The following is a 16,695-nucleotide window of genomic DNA, read 5'->3' as shown; positions in this document are numbered from 1 at the left end:
CAAGGACAAGGTATGAGAACTTATTGCTCTGTAAACCATGACTCATTTTGTTTTCCCCTGTCCCTTGTGTTCCTGACTTGACTATATACTTGTTCAATTTCATCTTCAGACTTGCCAATGCGAAGGAGAACATCTTCAAGTTTAGTGGCCTCCTTTGCAGCCTATCAGCCTTGGTGTTTGAGCTTGTTATCACAAGCAGCCAATTCTGGCGCCTCTGGGAATTTGACGACAAGCTTATGCAATTCGTGTCTTTTGGCCTATGGGAAGCCTACTACCCCCAGGAATTTAATTTTTCAGGCACTGTAACCAAGATTCTGGTGCACACCCCTATCAATTCCACATGTACCATTTCACATGAATTTCAGTACGCACAGACCCTGATAATGTGGACTGTTTCGATGAAGCCTGTAGTTCTGATTTTCAGTGCAATCGCCATTAATATTGGCTGCATGAAAGACCCATTTATTGAGATGCAGTTATATTGCTACAAGTTTGCTGCCTTAGTTTTGTGTGTTAGCAGCATCTTCATATTTGTTCACATTTGTTTCTGTGAGCTGGAACCACTTTGTAGATCATTATGGCCAAACCACTCTTGACTTTCCACCTGACTTTCCGGTTAAAAAAGAAGCCTTAATAAGCAAACACTATACTGTTGTGTTCCCAATAGGGGTACCGATTGCCACCATGTCACTCTTTGGTGTTATCTTCTTTCTCTTTGAGATAAACTCTTTGAAACTAAAGAATCAGGTGAAGGCCAAGTGTGCTTCCATAGTAGCCAATCAAGAGATATGAAGTGAGAACTACATTTGCAACATCTGTCGGAATGTTCCTAGAAGAAAGTTCCTATTCATATAAAAACTCTTGTAGTTCTCAACTCGTTCTAAAGAAAGCATCAACTTTATTTTCTTGGTTGTCTAAATGACTTCCTCCTCTGTCTAACCTGTTTCTTTCTTTGGGCATTTTTGTATCCTAATCTCTGAAGGCCATGATCATGCGTTCAGGTATTTCCGACAGGCAGTAGCAGGGAAAAGTAATGGTGAAATGCATGTTGCAAAGATATTTATCACAGGATAAATATCAAGTGAAAGAAGGTTTGTAAGGAAGCTGACACATAAACAGAAAAGTAAACACAATTCTGTCTGGAGACACTCTGAAACTCAGGTCTCCTGAAGGCAGAGCTGGACTTCATAGAGTTAGCTATGCAGATAGTGTGTTCCCTTGTTTTGTAGTAGGAAGACTATGCTGTACACTGGACAGTCATGCATATCATTCTGTTTGTGAGTATCACAAATTGCCGAGTATTCCCTGTGTGCTCTAATAGAAAATATGGTGTAAAAATCAGAGGGCTGCTTGTCCAAGTTGTATTTTTTGTTTTTACCTTAAGAAACACTGGGTTCAAACCCACATTAAGCTTGGTGGCAAGCTTACATAGCTACTGGGCAATCTCGCTAACTTCAAATATACCCCACTTTACATTAAGGATACCCCATGCTTGACATCCATAGAATGTAGGCCATTTTATAAAGTAAAAGAAATTTGCTTGCAAATAGGTAGAACTAGAAAAGGTCATCCTGAGTGAGGTAACCCAGACCCAGAAAGACAATCATTGTATGTACTCACTTATAAGTGAGTATTAGCTGTAAGGTAACCATGATGCAATCACAGACCCAGAGAGGATAACCATGCTACAATCACAGGTTCAGAGAGAAGCTAATTAACAAGGGGTTACAATGGGGCTTGAGAATCTCACTGTGAAAGGGTAATAGAATAGACATCACTGATGGATGGGAGAGGGGTCTAGATGGGGGCAAGGAATGGGAACAGGATGGATCAGGTGAGGGGAAAATGGAGAGAGAGTACTGAGAGAGAAAACTGGCTCCTGGGACATCTCTGGGATGAGATAAAAACCTAGTAAAATGGAAACTCCCAGCAATCTATGAGGTAACCCATTCCTCTCCATCATGCCTTGTACTCCATCCACTCTTCCTCCTCTGTTTCTCTTCATAAAAGGGTGGGCCTCCCATGGATTTCAGTCAATCACGGAATATCAAGTTGCAGTGAGACTAGGCATCTCCTGTTTTATTTAGGCTGGATGAGGTAATCTGGTAGGCAGAAAGGGTCCCAAAAGTAGGCAACAGCTTCAGCGATACCCCCTCTTGCCATTGATAGGAGTCCCAAAAGAAGACCAGTCTACACGGCTGTAACACACACACATACACACACACACACACACACACACACACACACACACACACAGAAGGCCTAGGGCTTCTGATTTTCCTTGTTAGATTTACATAACTTTATTCACCAGGGCAATGTCTAACCACAAAGACTTATTTCCTGAATCTCTGCTACTATAAGGATTCCCTGCTTAATCCCATTAAAACTAGGCCTATCAGAATAATCTGCAATCCTCAAGTCCTTACTGTGGATGAGTATATTATACATTGGAATTCCCTGTTGCTTTTGACCATATCTTACTCTTCTTTTTTTTATTGAGAAAAGGAGAAAAAAAAACAAGTTTTCACCTCCTCCCAGCCTCCCATTTCCCTCCGCCTCCTCCCACCCTTCTCCCCCTCCCCCCACTCCTCTCCCCCTCCCTCTCCAGTCCAAAGAGCAGTCAGGGTTCCCTGCCCAGTGATAAGTCCTAGGTCCTCCCACCTCCGTCCATATCAAGGAAGGTGAACATCCAAACTGGCTAGGCTCCCACCAAGCCAGCACATTAAGTAGGATCAAAACCCCGTGCCATTGTCCTTTGTGTCTCATCAGCCCTCATTGTTCGCCATGTTTAGAGAGTCCAGTTTTATCCCATGCTTTTTCAGTCACAGTCCAGCTGGCCTTGGTGAGCTCCCAATAGATCAGCTCCACTGTCTCAGTGGGTGGGTGCACCCCTCGTGGTCCTGACTTCTTAGCTCATGTTCTCCCTCCTTCTGCTCCTCATTGGGACCTTGGGAGCTCAGTCCAGTGCTCCAGTGTGGGTCTCTGTCTCTATCTCCATCCATCACCAGATGAAGGTTCTATGATGATATGAAAGATATTCGTCAGTATTGCTATAGGCTAGGGTCATTTCAGGTTCCCTATCCTCAGCTGCCCAAGGAACTAACTGGGGACCTCGGCTTGGGCACCTGGGAGCCCCTCTAGGGTCAGGTCTCTTGCCAAACCTAAAGTGGCTCCCTTAACTAAGAATTGTGGTTCTGTGCTCCCCTATCCAACCTTCCTTTATCCCAATCCTCCTGTTTCCCCAAGGCCCCACCTCCTTCCCTTCTAACTTTTCTCTCCCCATCTCCCCTTACCCCCATCCCACCCCACCCCCAAGATCCCAATTTTCTCCCCGGCAATTTTGTCTACTTCCCTTAGCCAAGAGGATAACTATATGTTTTTCTTTGGGTTCCCCTTCTTACTTAGCTTCTTTAGATTCATCTATTGTAGACTCCGTGACTCTTATTTATGGCTAGAAACCAATTATGAGTGAGTACATCCCATGTTCATCTTTTGGGGTCTGGGGATACCTCACTCAGGATAGTGTTTTCTATTTCCATCCATTTGCATGCAAAATTCGAGAAGTCATTGTTTTTTACCGCAGCGTAGTACACTAATGTGTATATATTCCATACTTTCTTCATCCATTCTTCCATTGAAGGGCATCTAGGTTGTTTCCAGGTTCTGGCTATTACAAATAATACTGCTATGAACATAGTTGAACAAATGCTTTTGTCATATGATAGGGCATCTCTTGGGTATATTCCCAAGAGTGGTATTGCTGGGTCCAGGGGTAGGCTGATCCCGAATTTCCTGAGAAACCGCAACACTGACTTCCATAGTGATTGCACAAGATTGCATTCCCACCAGCAATGGATGAGGGTATCCCGTCCTCCACAGCCTCTCCAGCAAAGGCTATCATTGGTGTTTTTGACTTTAGCTATTCTGACAGGTGTAAGATGATATCTCAAAGTTGTTTTGATTTGCATTTCCCTGATTGCTAAGGAAGTTGAGCACGACCTTAAGTGTCTTTTGGCCATTTGAACTTCTTCTGTCGAGAATTCTCTGTTCAGTTCAGTGCCTCATTTTTTAATTGGGTTAATTAGCATTTTAAAGTCTAGTTTCTTGAGTTCTCTATATATTTTGGAGATCAGTCCTTTTTCTGTTGCGGGGTTGATGAAGATCTTCTCCCAGTCAGTGGGTTGCCTTTTTGTCTTGGTGACAGTGTCCTTTGCTTTACAGAAGCTTCTCAGTTTTAGTAGGTCCCATTTATTCAATGTTGCCCTTAATGTCTGTGCTTCTGGGGTTATACATAGGAAGCGATCTCCTGTGCCCATCTGTTGTAGGGTGTTTCCCACTTTCTCTTCTATCATTTTCAGTGTGTTCGGGCTGATATTGAGGTCTTTAATCCATTTGGACTTGAGTTTTGTGCACGGTGATAGATATGGGTCTATTTTCATTCTTCTGCAGGTTGACATCCAGTTGTGCCAGCACCATTTGTTGAAGATGCTTCCTTTCTTCCATTGTATACTTTTAGCTCCTTTATCAAAAATGAGGTGTTCATAGGTTTGTGGGTTAAAATCCGGGTCTTCTATACGATTCCATTGGTCGACTTCTCTGTTTTTATGCCAGTACCACACTGTTTTCATTACTGTAGCTCTGTAATAGAGTTTGAAGTCAGGGATGGTAATGCCTCCAGAAGATCCTTTATTGTATAGGATTGTTTTGGCTATCCTGGGTTTTTTGTTCTTCCATATAAAGTTGATTATTGTCCTCTCAAGATCTGTGAAGAATTTTGATGGGATCTTGATGGGGACTGCATTGAATCTATAAATTGCCTTAGGTAGAATTGCCATTTTTACTATGTTGATCCTCCCAATCCAAGAGCAAGGGAGGTCCTTCCATTTTTTGGTATCGTCTTCAATTTCTTTCTTCAATGCCTTAAAGTTCTTGTCAATTAGATCTTTCACTTCCTTGGTTAGATTTACCCCAAGATATTTTATGCTGTTTGTGGCTATTGTGAATGGTGTCCTTTTTTGCATAATAGTTCAGGTTTAATAACTAAAGCAATAATCAAATAACAACATATGTCAAATGATCAGAAGAGGTTAAGCAGCTTGTACCACAGAAACAATATGTTATGTTCTGTGGACTTAGGGCCTATTGCTTCAAAAGCAACAGGAAGAACGTGTTTATAACAGTAGCTGAAAATAAATGATAAATATGAGCATAGGAATATAGTAGGTGAAAATATTCTACACATGAAAAAGACAAAATATTCAGAAAATGATTAACTGGGCATGTTTATTTATTTATTAAAGATTTCTGTCTCCTCCCCCACCACCGCCTCCCATTTCCCTCCCCCTCCCCCAATCAAGTCCCCCTCCCTAATCCGCCAGAAGAGCAGTCAGGGTTCCCTGCCCTGTGGGGAGTCCAAGAACCTCCCACCTCCTTCCAGGTCTACTAAGGTGAACATCCAAACAGCCTAGGCTTCCACAAAGCCAGTATGTGCAGTAGGATCAAAACCCAGTGCCATTGTTCTTGACTTCTCAGCAGTCCTCATTGTTTGCTATGTTCAGCAAGTCCGGTTTTATCCCATTCTTTTTTAGACCCAGTCCAGCTGTCCTTGGTGAGTTCCCGATAGAACATCCCCATTGTCTCAGTGTGTGGGTGCACCCCTCGCGTTCCTGAGTTCCTTGCTTGTGCTCTCTTCTCTTTCTGCTCCTGATTTGGACCTTGGGGTTTCAGTCCGGTGCTCCAATGTGGAACTCTGTCTCTGTCTCCTTTCATCGCCTGATGAAGGTTAATATCCAGGAGGATGCCTATATGTTTTTCTTTGGGTTCACCTTCTTATTTAGCTTCTCTAGGATCACGAATTATAGGCTCAATGTCCTTTATTTATGGCTAGAAACTAATTATGAGTGAGTACATCAGGAGACTGCTTCCTACGTATAACCCCAGCAGCATAGACATTAAGGGCATCATTGAATAAATGGGACCTCCTGAGACTGAGAAGCTTCTGTAAAGCAAAGGACACTGTCATTAAGACAAAAAGGCAACCCACTGACTGGGAGAAGATCTTCACCAACTCTGCAACTGACGAAGGTCTGATCTCCAAAATATATAGAGAACTCAAGAAACTAGACCGTAAAAGGCTAATCAACCCAATTATAAAATGGGGCACTGAGCTGAACAGAGAATTCTCAACAGAAGAAGTTCAAATGGCCAAAAGACACTTAAGGTCATGCTCAACTTCCTTAGCAATCAGGGAAATGCAAATCAAGACAACTTTAAGATACCATCTTACGCCTGTCAGAATGGCTAAAATCAAAAACACCAACGATAGCCTTTTCTGGAGAGGTTGTGGAATAAGGGGTACACTCATCCATTGCTGGTGGGAATGCAGACTTGTGCAACCACTTTGGAAATCAGTGTGGCGGTTTCTCAGGAAATTCGGGATCAACCCACCCCTGGACCCAGCAATACCATTCTTGGGAATATACCCAAGAGAGGCCCTTTCATACAACAAAAGTATATGCTCAACTATGTTCATAGCAGCATTGTTTGTAATAGCCAGAACCTGGAAACGACCTAGATGCCCTTCAATGGAAGAATGGATGAAGAATGGATGGAATATATACTTATTAGAGTACTACTCAGCAGTAAAAAACAATGACTTTGTGAATCTTCTGTTTAATGCTAAAGCTCTTAATAGTACTTCTCATCATATAGTTTCTATACCAGCTTTTCCTGATGGATCCATAAGACATAAACTCATGTTCTTGTCCTCTTCATAGTCCCAAGTCCTATCTGTGGGAACACAGATTAAGCGCTAATTTCCATGATGATTTTCCCCATAACCTCTTCTGCTCTGTGCCATTTCCACACTCCTTGGCTTTGCTCTGGTAACACAAGTTCATTCACTGGCTTTCTCTGCCATGTACCATAAGAACAGATCTTGCTCCAGTGCCTTGATATGATACCTACTTCTCAATACACACATTGCTCAGCCATTTTCCTACTGCAAAAACCTCAGCTGTCAGAGTTATCCCCATGTCCCCAGTCCTACTTGTGATCACACAGTTATGTAACTGCCTTGCCTGGTGAGTGCCCCTATTCCACATACACCTCCTGTATCTCCACACACAAAGCCCTAGACCTGAATGCAGAATCAGTCATCAGCTTTCCTCATGACACTCAACTTATCCTCTGCTATCTCTGGACTAGCCAACTGTACATTGGCTTTGCATGGGAATTTCCCAAGAATAACACTTCACAGCCTCAAAACCACACTTCTAACCCAACCAGTAGTCATGCAAGTCCTACATCAGATTTCATCAAATCCAAATTCATCTGATCCATCTCTACACTTCAGTTCAACTCCGTGTTTGCAGGAATCTAACACATGATTGGCTCTGGAGACAAAAGACGGATACCACGTGAGAACTGAAGGAGACTTTGAAAGGACGAACAAGACCCATACCCATTCAAACCAGACCATATGCCAGTATTATTAACTGTGTAGCAGACACAAAAAATCTCCACTAACCAAGAAGATATTTGCAATTGATACTTGCTGGAAAAAGAAGATCTGAACTGCCATCTTGTGTCCCCGCATGTGTGCGCATTATCTCAGCTGGTCCGCCAGAGACCCCGCCTGAGCGCAAACCCTAGTTCCCCGCACGGCCCCATTTCCACTCTGACAAGATGAAAGAAACGATCTTGAACCAGGAAAAACTGGCCAAGCTGCAGGCACAAGTGCGCATTGGTGGGAAAGGAACTGCTAACAGAAAGAAGAAGGTGGTTCACAGAACAGCCACAGCAGATGATAAAAAACTGCAGTTCTCCTTAAAGAAGTTCTCTGGTATTGAAGAGGTGAACATGGTCACAAACCAAGGAACAGTGATCCATTTTAACAACCCTAAAGTTCAGGCGTCTCTGGTAGCAAACACCTTCACCGTTACAGGCCATGCCGAGACAAAGCAACTGACAGAAATGCTTCCCAGCATTCTAAAACAACTTGGGGCAGACAGTCTGACTAGTTTAAGGAGACTGGCAGAAGCTCTGTCCAAACAATCTGTGGATGGAAAAACACCCCTTGCTACTGGAGAGGATGATGATGATGAAGTCCCAGATCTGGTGGAGAATTTTGATGAGGCTTCTAAGAATGAGGCAAACGGAACGGAGGAGACTTCTGAAGAACTGACACTTGCAGAAGTTACAGGAGCTGCTATTTTATATCATGGCTGCTTTTTAAAGGTCTTTTGTTTATGGATCTTATCAAATCTAGATCGCTAATATTTTTAAGCCCAAGCCCCTTGGACACTGCAGCTCTTTTCAGTTTTTGCTTAAACACAATTCATTCTTTGCAGCAAATTAAGCTGAAGAAGCCTGGGAATAAAGTTTGGAAAAGGGTTAATAAAATTCTTTGCCTAGAAAAAAATAAAAAGAAAATCAGTTTTGTTCAATGGAATATAACTGGGAATACACAATACATTCCAGTGTAGGCTTCATAACTAGCAGTAGCTGGCCAATGCAAACCTTATGCCATGTGTTCATTTTGTATTTTCGTCTTTCTAGTATTATGATTTTTTTTCAGAGAGATAGAGAAAGCAAAGACTGAACTAGTGGGCAGGTAGAGATGTGGGAAACAAAGGGAGTAGAAAACTTTGTTGAAGGGAGAAATCATGAAAATTTATTTTATGAGAATTTTTTCAAATTAATCCTAGATTAATTTATACCTTTAATAGATGAATTATATCTCTAAAGGTTTGTACATATGAGAGGGACATTAACCACTCTGGCCCTTTAAAACTGTATGTCTTGACTCTGATTCTTTGCTCATAATGTGACATTCATCTCTGGTAGCTACGGAAACAAGAATTTTTAAAGTCACTCTCATACTGGGCAGTCACTAGCATTTGGCCTTCATAGAAGGGAAGAGAGGCAAGTATTTTATGTTTTCTACATGGTTTCTGTTAAAAGCTTTCAATTTCAGGGGACATAGAAGGTCAAAGAAGTCAATGACCTAAGATTCAACTCTTTGTTGATATCATGTCTATGTCAGTAAATCCTACTGAATATAAGTACTGGGAATCCCTGTGTAGCTGTGAAGGCTCTGTAGCCTGTATTGGCCTTTATACATTTGTAGTTTCCCGAAACCGAGTATGTGAATTAGACTTTCTGTGTTTTTTTCTGTTTATATAATGGGGTAATGATTGCGTGAATCTCATTGGAGGGTCAGGACTATCAGATGGGCTAATATCCCTGAAGAGTATAAATGAGGCTTCAACTAAGCAAAGCAGAGGAAGGGGTTGGTTTGTGTGAACCAGGGGTTGATGGTGAGACACCATTCTGAGCTGAAATATCTGCCTAACAGAACTTCTTTTACTGAAGGTGATTCAACTCTTGTGAGACTCCCTGTCTGTTCAACATTTCCTGCTATTTGGAAGATATTTATGATCTAGACATTTCTCAAATGGATCTCTTCCTCCTGGATAAACAAAGGTAAAAGCTTAAGATGAGCTTCATGGAGGGTTTCAAATTGGATCTTTATGAAGCATAAGCACCTCCTCCATGGGTTTCAGACATGGGCAAAACTAAATCTTGCCATGCTAGCTCATTTGTCTTGCACAACAGAATTTTCCACCCTGATTCTGGTTGTGCTCCAAAACTCACTAATTCTGACATCAAAAGGCTCAGATCTGCCTTAACAAGGAAGAGGGCATGGGTAGGGTGTTACTCAATTCATACTAGATTTTAAAGTCACCTTGCTGATGTGACTTCCCAATTTAGTAGAGCTACTGCCTTTACCCTGTTAGGAAGTACATTCCACAGAGAATGTGGAGTAATGGGGAGCTGGTAAGGAAATTTTCCTGGCAAAGAGATACAGTTTGTAGGCCACTCAAACCTTCTGCATCAGAGGTGGCAATGCTTTCATGTACATGCCTGAACTTGCTTTCTGCTCATGAACACAGTGACATCTTTCAGGGCATAGTTATTCATGAACATTGACCCTGCATCCAAAGATATGAACCAAGAAGTTATCTAAATATGTTGGTAAGTACAGTAAATGTAGAGTATTAATTTGGTGCTGGAGAAGATAGTTGCTCACATAAGACAGTTGGGATACTTCATATTCAGCAATGAAATGAAGATCATTTTCTAATGTGTATGTTTGAGTAATTTATGAGAAATGATTGAAATATCCATGAGGGCTCATGTTTCACATACGGATTTTAATTTTGGTCACATAATAAGAATTTAGGTTTTCAAATATGTTTTCCCATGACATGTACACTAGCATACACATTTACAAATATAGCAGACAATATAGGTGAATTAAATTTGTATAAGTTCACTACCATAATTTATAGATATTAGTGCTTTCTTCTGCCTATACCTCTCATTTAAGCTATTTTTTCTTTTTTATGTATTGTAAAGACTGATTAGTTAAACATCATTGTGTTGTAAACTTTGTAATCTTTATTCACTATTAATTCTGAGCATTAAATATTTAGTTAAAAAAACTGCACATTTCAGCATTTGATAGATACAGTGAAATTGCTAATCAAAACCTCTTATAGAGGGAACTTTGGCCATAAGTATATTATTTAAATACAACTTTATGTGACAGCAAGGACAAGGTATGAGAACTTATTACTGTGTAAACCATGTCTCATTTTGTTTTCCACTGTCCCTTGTGTTCCTGACTTGACCATATACTTGTTGAATTTCATCTTCAGATTTGCCAATGCGAAGGAGTGCTTCTTCAAGTTGAGTGGCCTCCTTTGCAGCCTATCAGCTTTGGTGTTTGAAACAATCATTGCAAGAAGCCAATTCTGGCGCCTGTGGGAATTCGATGACAAGATTGTACAATTTGTGTCCCTAGGATTGTGGGAAGCTTATTACCCTCAAGAGTTTAATGTCTCAGGGACTGTAACCAAGATTCTGGTGCACACCCCTATCAATTCCACGTGGACCATTTCACCCGAATTTCAGTACGCACAGACCCTGATAATGTGGACTGTTTTGATGAAGCCTGTAGTTCTGATTTTCGGGTCAATTGCCAATAAGATTGGCTGTATGAAAGACCCATTTATTGAGATGCAGATATATTGCTACAAGGTTGCTGCCTTAGTTTTGTATGTTAGCAGCATCTTCACATTTGTTTCTGTGAGCTGGAACCACTTTGTAGATCATTATGGCCAAACCACTCTTGACTTTCCACCTGACTTTCCGGTTAAAAAAGAAGCCTTAATAAGCAAACACTATACTGCTGTGTTCCCAGTAGGGGTACTGATGACCACCATTTCACTCATTGGTGTGATATTCTTTCTATCTGAGATGAAATCTTTGAAACTACAGAATCAAGTGAAGGCCAAGTGTGCTTCTATTGTGGCTGATCGGGAAATCTGAAGTGAGGACTCCTACATTTACAACATCTGTCAGAAGGTTCCTAGAAAGAGTTTCCTATTGATATACAAAACTCCTGTAGTTCTCAACTTGTTCTAATTAAAGCATCAAATGGATTCTCTTGGTCTGTCTAAATGACTTCTTCCTCTGTCTAACTTGTTTCTTTCTTTGGATATTTTCATATCCCAATCTCTGAAGGCCATGATCATGCGTTCAGATATTTCTGACAAGCAGTAGCAAGCAAAAGTAATGGTGAAATGCATGTTGCAAAAACATTTATCACAAGATAAATATCAAGTGAAAGAAGGTTGTAAGGAAACTGACACATAAACAGAAAAGTAAACACCATTTTATCTGGAGACCCTCTGAATCTCTGGTCTCCTGAAGGCAGAGCTGGACTTCATAGTGTTGGCTCTGCAGACAGTGTGTGCCTTTGTCATGGAGTATGAAGACTATACTGAACGCTGGACAGTCAGACATATCTTCCTGTTTGTTAATATTCCAAATTGCCGAGCATTCCCAGTGTGCTCTCACAGAAAATGGGGAGTGAAGATCAGAGGGCTGCTTGCCCGAGTTGTATTTCTTGTTTTTTACCTTCTGAAACACTGGGTTCAAACTCATATTAAGCTTGATGGCAAGCTTACATAGCCACTGGGCAATCTCACTAACTTCAAATATACCCCACTTCACATAAGGATATCCCATGTTTGGCATCCATAGAATGTAGGCCATTTCATAAAGTAAAAGAAATTTGCTTGCAAATGGGTAGAACTAGAAAAGGTCATCCTGAGTGAGGTAACCCAGACCCAGAAAGACAATCATTGTATGTACTCACGTATAAGTGAATATTAGCTGTAAGGTAATCATGATGCAATCACAGGCCCAGAGAGGATAACCATGCTACAATCACAGGTTCAGAGAGAAGCTAATTGACAAGGGGTTACAATAGGGCTTGAGAATCTCACTGTGAAAGGGTAATAGAAAAGACATCACTGATGGATGGGAGAGGGGTCTAGATGCAGGTAAGGAATGGGAACAAGAGGGATCAGGTGAAGGGAAGATGGAGGGAGAGTACTGAGAGAGACAGCTGGCTCCTGGGACATCTCTGGCATGAGCTATAAACCTAGGCAAATGGAAACTCCCAGCAATCTATGAGGTAACCCATTCCTCTCCATCATGCCTTGTACTCCATCCACTCTTCCTCCTCTGTTTCTCTTCAGAAAAAGGTGGGCCTCCCATGGATTTCAGTCAATCACGGAATATCAAGTTGCAGTGAGACTAGGCATCTCCTGTTTTATTTAGGCTGGATGAGGTAATCTGGTAGGCAGAAAGGGTCCAAAAAGTAGGCAACAGCTTCAGCGATAGCCCCTCTTGCCATTGATAGGAGTCCCAAAAGAAGACCAGTCTACACGGCTGTAATACACACACACACACACACACACACACACACACACACACACACACACACACACACACAGAAGGCCTAGGGCTTCTGATTTTCCTTGTTAGATTTACATAACTTTATTCACCAGGGCAATGTCTAAGCACAAAGACCTATTTCTTGCATCTCTGCTTCTACATGGATTCCCTGCTTAATCCCATTAAAGCCAGGCCTACCAGAATAATCTGCAATCCTCAATTCTTGACTGTGCATGAATATATTATACATTGGATTTCCCTGTTGCTCTTGACCATATCTTACTCTTCTGTTTAATCCTAAAGCTCTTAATAGTACTTCTCATCATATAGTTTCTATACCAGCTTTCCCTGCTGGATCCATAAGACATAAACTCATGTTCTTGTCCTCTTCATAGTCCCAAGTCCTATCTGTGGGAACACAGATTAAGCACTAATTTCCATGATGATTTTCCCCATAACCTCTTCTGCTCTGTGCCATTTCCACACTCCTTGGCTTTGCTCTGGTAACACAAGTTCATTCACTGGCTCTCTCTGCCATGTACCATAAGAACAGATCTCGCTCCAGTGCCTTGATATGATACCTACTTCTCAATACACACATTGCTTAGCCATTTTCCTACTGCAAAAACCTCAGCTGTCAGTTATCCCCATGTCCCCAGTCCTACTTGTGATCACACCATTATATAATTGCTTTACCTGGTGAGTGCCCCTATTACACATACACCTGCTTTATCTCCACACACAAAGCCCTAGACCTGAACGCAAAATCAGTCATCAGCTTTCCTCATGACACTCAACTCACCTCTGCTATCTCTGGACTAGCCAACTGTACACTGACTTTGCATGTGGATTTTCCAAGAATGGCATTTCACCGCCTCAAAACCAGACTTCTAACACAACCAGTAGTCATGCAACTTCTACATCAGATTTCATGTTGAGTTTCACCAAATCCAAATTCATCGGATCCATCTCTACACTTCAGTTTGACCCCGTGTTTGCAGGAATCTAAAACATGGTTGTTTTGGTGTGCTCTCTAAGTTCTTCTGCACCAGTGACTCCCCAACACTCTCAGATCTGTCTGTGGAGATGCAGCTCCTGCAACAGATTTCCCTGATAAGTTCTGCAAAAAGACATCCTATATGATATCCACTATCCAATGCCTGCCATCAGATGCACAGTAGGCATATTAGCTATGCCTGATGGAATTACCCTCAGTCTGTCACACTTTCTTGTTTAATACCTAGCTGTGTGTTTTCAGATTGCATGACATATTTGCTCTCTGAGTTTCAAAAAAAAAAACCAACATTGTCTGGAAGCAGCTTTTAAAACTGTGGAGTAATTCCAACTAATGCATATCCCGCAGTGGTCATACATTATAAATATCCCCAGTACAGGGATTGCTCATGTCAAATCCACAACCCAACGAGTAATTTGGGATTGCCAATTTAGATATACATATACAGAATTCTCAGATTCCTTGAACCCTTCCAGCCTCTGTGACTTCCATCCTCTTAGGTTTAGATCTGCTCATTCATATCTTGTTTCTTTCCATGCCACATTACCACAGAATCAAAAAGATCTGTACTATGTGCACTATTAGGCTTCTCTGTAGTCACACAGCTCTGGCACTTTCTCTTCCTGGTGATTCCCTCTCGGACAACAGCTGGCATGTCCCAAATTAAAAAGCTGATTCCTGGCTAAAGAATGAGTAAATGGTCGGGACCACGAGGGGTGCACCCACCCACTGAGACAGTGGAGCTGATCTATTGGGAGCTCACCAAGGCCAGCTGGACTGTGACTGAAAAAGCATGGGATAAAACTGGACTCTCTGAACATGGCGAACAATGAGGGCTGATGAGAAGCCAAGGACAATGGCATGGGGTTTTGATCCTACGTAATGTGCTGGCTTTGTGGGAGCCTAGCCAGTTTGGATGTTCACCTTCCTAGATATGGACGGAGGGGGGAGGACCTAGGACTTACCACAGGGCAGGGAACTCTGACTGCTCTTTGGACTGAAGAGGGAGGAGGAAAGGAGTGGGGGGAGGGGGAGAAGGGTGGGAGGAGGGGGAGAAGGGTGGGAGGAGGGGGAGGGAAATGGGAGGCTGGGAGGCGGTGGAAACTTGTTTTCTTTTTTCTCATTTTCTCAATAAAAAAAGATTTAAAAAAAAAAGAATGAGTAAATGGCTTTTTGTTTTCACTGGATGAGAGTCACCGAACTTGCTCCTACAGGACCATTCAGAATTTTCACTTCTAGCTCTGGCCACCCAACTGTTGCTCTGGATTTATCTAAGAAGTACCTTCAGAAACCTTTCTGTTTGGGATGTATTAACATTATCATGTTTAGCTCTGGAAACATAGATCCTCTCCTAGGTCTGTTTGGTGGGATCCTATGAGCCCTACCACAGCATGTCAAAGCCTAGAACTACCCATTTAGTTCCTGCACCATGTTTCCCTGATTCTTTTCCAGAACCCAGGTTGTGTAGACCACATCTACTCTTTTAGGAATAACTCCCTTTCATTACCTATGCCAAATTTGCAACATAATTTCAACAGAAGTTTGTGTGCCAGCTTCATCCCCACAGTCCCAGGCATAGCTTGGTTTGCAGCTCTTTAGTTTAATTCTCCTTCACCATCCCCCAGAGCCATGCGTACCTGTATCATCTGCACACTCCAAGTGTTGATATGCAGGTCATGCATCAGACTATTCTGGTGATCTTTACCTATTTTCACTGGCCAGTGTTATCCATTTACTCCCAACAGTGTCTGCGACAAAACATTTGCTGTATCATCTTTCCCTGGTCTTGTCTTCAGAAACAGGTCTGCCTGTATCATCTCCACACTGACAAATACTAGTGCAATAAGTTCAGATTATGTACCAGTTTGTATTGGTGCATACATCCCCTGCCAGTACCCATACTCCCTGGTCTATAGTTCCAACACAGTTAAATGCACAGAACACATACCTGGCTTGCCTAGTTTACTAGTACCATCCCTCCCGACTCCCATACATTGCTCCTTTGTAGCAGATTCTGTGAGATCTTCCCCTGCAGCATCCTCCACTCAGAAATAAGCCTCCTTCAACTGTCTGTCCAGTCCAAGGCCTCTCTGGAATTTCATCTATTATGCATCAAGTTTTCCTGGTGATCTCCACATAACCTCACCTGCTTTTGCCATTCCCACTCTCCCAGAAGAAGCTCCAAGGCAACTGCACCCAAATTTCCTAGTGAGTTCTGCTTGAATCCAGAACTCTTGGATCTCTCTGTATTCCCAGGCCTACTTGCAGTTGCTTTCATTACTCACCAAACTTTCCTTTTGAGTTCTCCTTAAGGTTGACTGCCAGTGCCACCCGTACACTTTGAGATCTTATCTAGTCTTGAGGCTGCAGCACTCACATTCCTTGGTCAGTTCTGATCGAAACAACACCACCTGGACCATCTCCACAATCCAGATTCTAACATTCTCACTTGCACAGTTCATGGAAATGTTTGCCTGATAATGGTCATCAGAAAGTTTTCCCTAGCATATAACTGCCTCCCTTTCTGATGGGATGAAATAATATGATCAACAACCACTTTGGAGGAAAAGGTTTATTTCAGCTTAGACATTCCAACTCCAGTCAGGAACCTCAAGGCAAGATCTGACACTGAGGTCATAGAGGGGAGTTGGTTACTAGTTTTAAATCCATGGCTCACAAAACTTGCTTTTTAAAATATAATTCAATATAACCCGAACAGCTGTGATAGGAAGTCTAATTGGCTGGGCTCTGAAATATCAAACATTAATCAAGAAAATGTTTCACAATCTCCATTACAGGCCAATCAGATAGAAACATATTTTTCAATTAAGTTTACTTTCTTACAGATGACCCTAGTTTATGTTAAG

At 41.9% G+C, this 16,695-nt stretch overlaps 1 protein-coding gene and 2 pseudogenes across 1 annotated transcript; all 3 read left to right on the top strand.

Annotated features, from left to right (window-relative positions):
* The first annotated feature begins 98 nt into the window (after positions 1–98).
* Positions 99–792, top strand: LOC142840520 (uncharacterized; annotated as a pseudogene).
* A 6,876-nt stretch (positions 793–7,668) lies between these two features.
* On the top strand, positions 7,669–8,433 carry LOC142840843 (transcription factor BTF3 homolog 4 pseudogene; annotated as a pseudogene).
* Positions 8,434–9,393: 960 nt separating this feature from the next.
* Positions 9,394–11,397, top strand: LOC142840519 (uncharacterized). Its single transcript, XM_075957001.1, has 2 exons — positions 9,394–9,486; positions 10,725–11,397. Exons 1-2 carry the CDS (start codon positions 9,458–9,460, stop codon positions 11,395–11,397), a joined length of 702 nt encoding a protein of 233 aa, XP_075813116.1. The 5' UTR covers positions 9,394–9,457.
* The last annotated feature ends 5,298 nt before the right edge of the window (positions 11,398–16,695 follow it).

This window comes from Microtus pennsylvanicus, chromosome X, assembly GCF_037038515.1.
Source record: "Microtus pennsylvanicus isolate mMicPen1 chromosome X, mMicPen1.hap1, whole genome shotgun sequence".
In the NCBI taxonomy this organism is placed as follows: Eukaryota; Metazoa; Chordata; class Mammalia; order Rodentia; family Cricetidae; genus Microtus; species Microtus pennsylvanicus.
The sequence above is the reverse complement of the archived record's forward strand: the minus strand, read 5'-3'. Positions and strand labels throughout refer to the sequence as shown.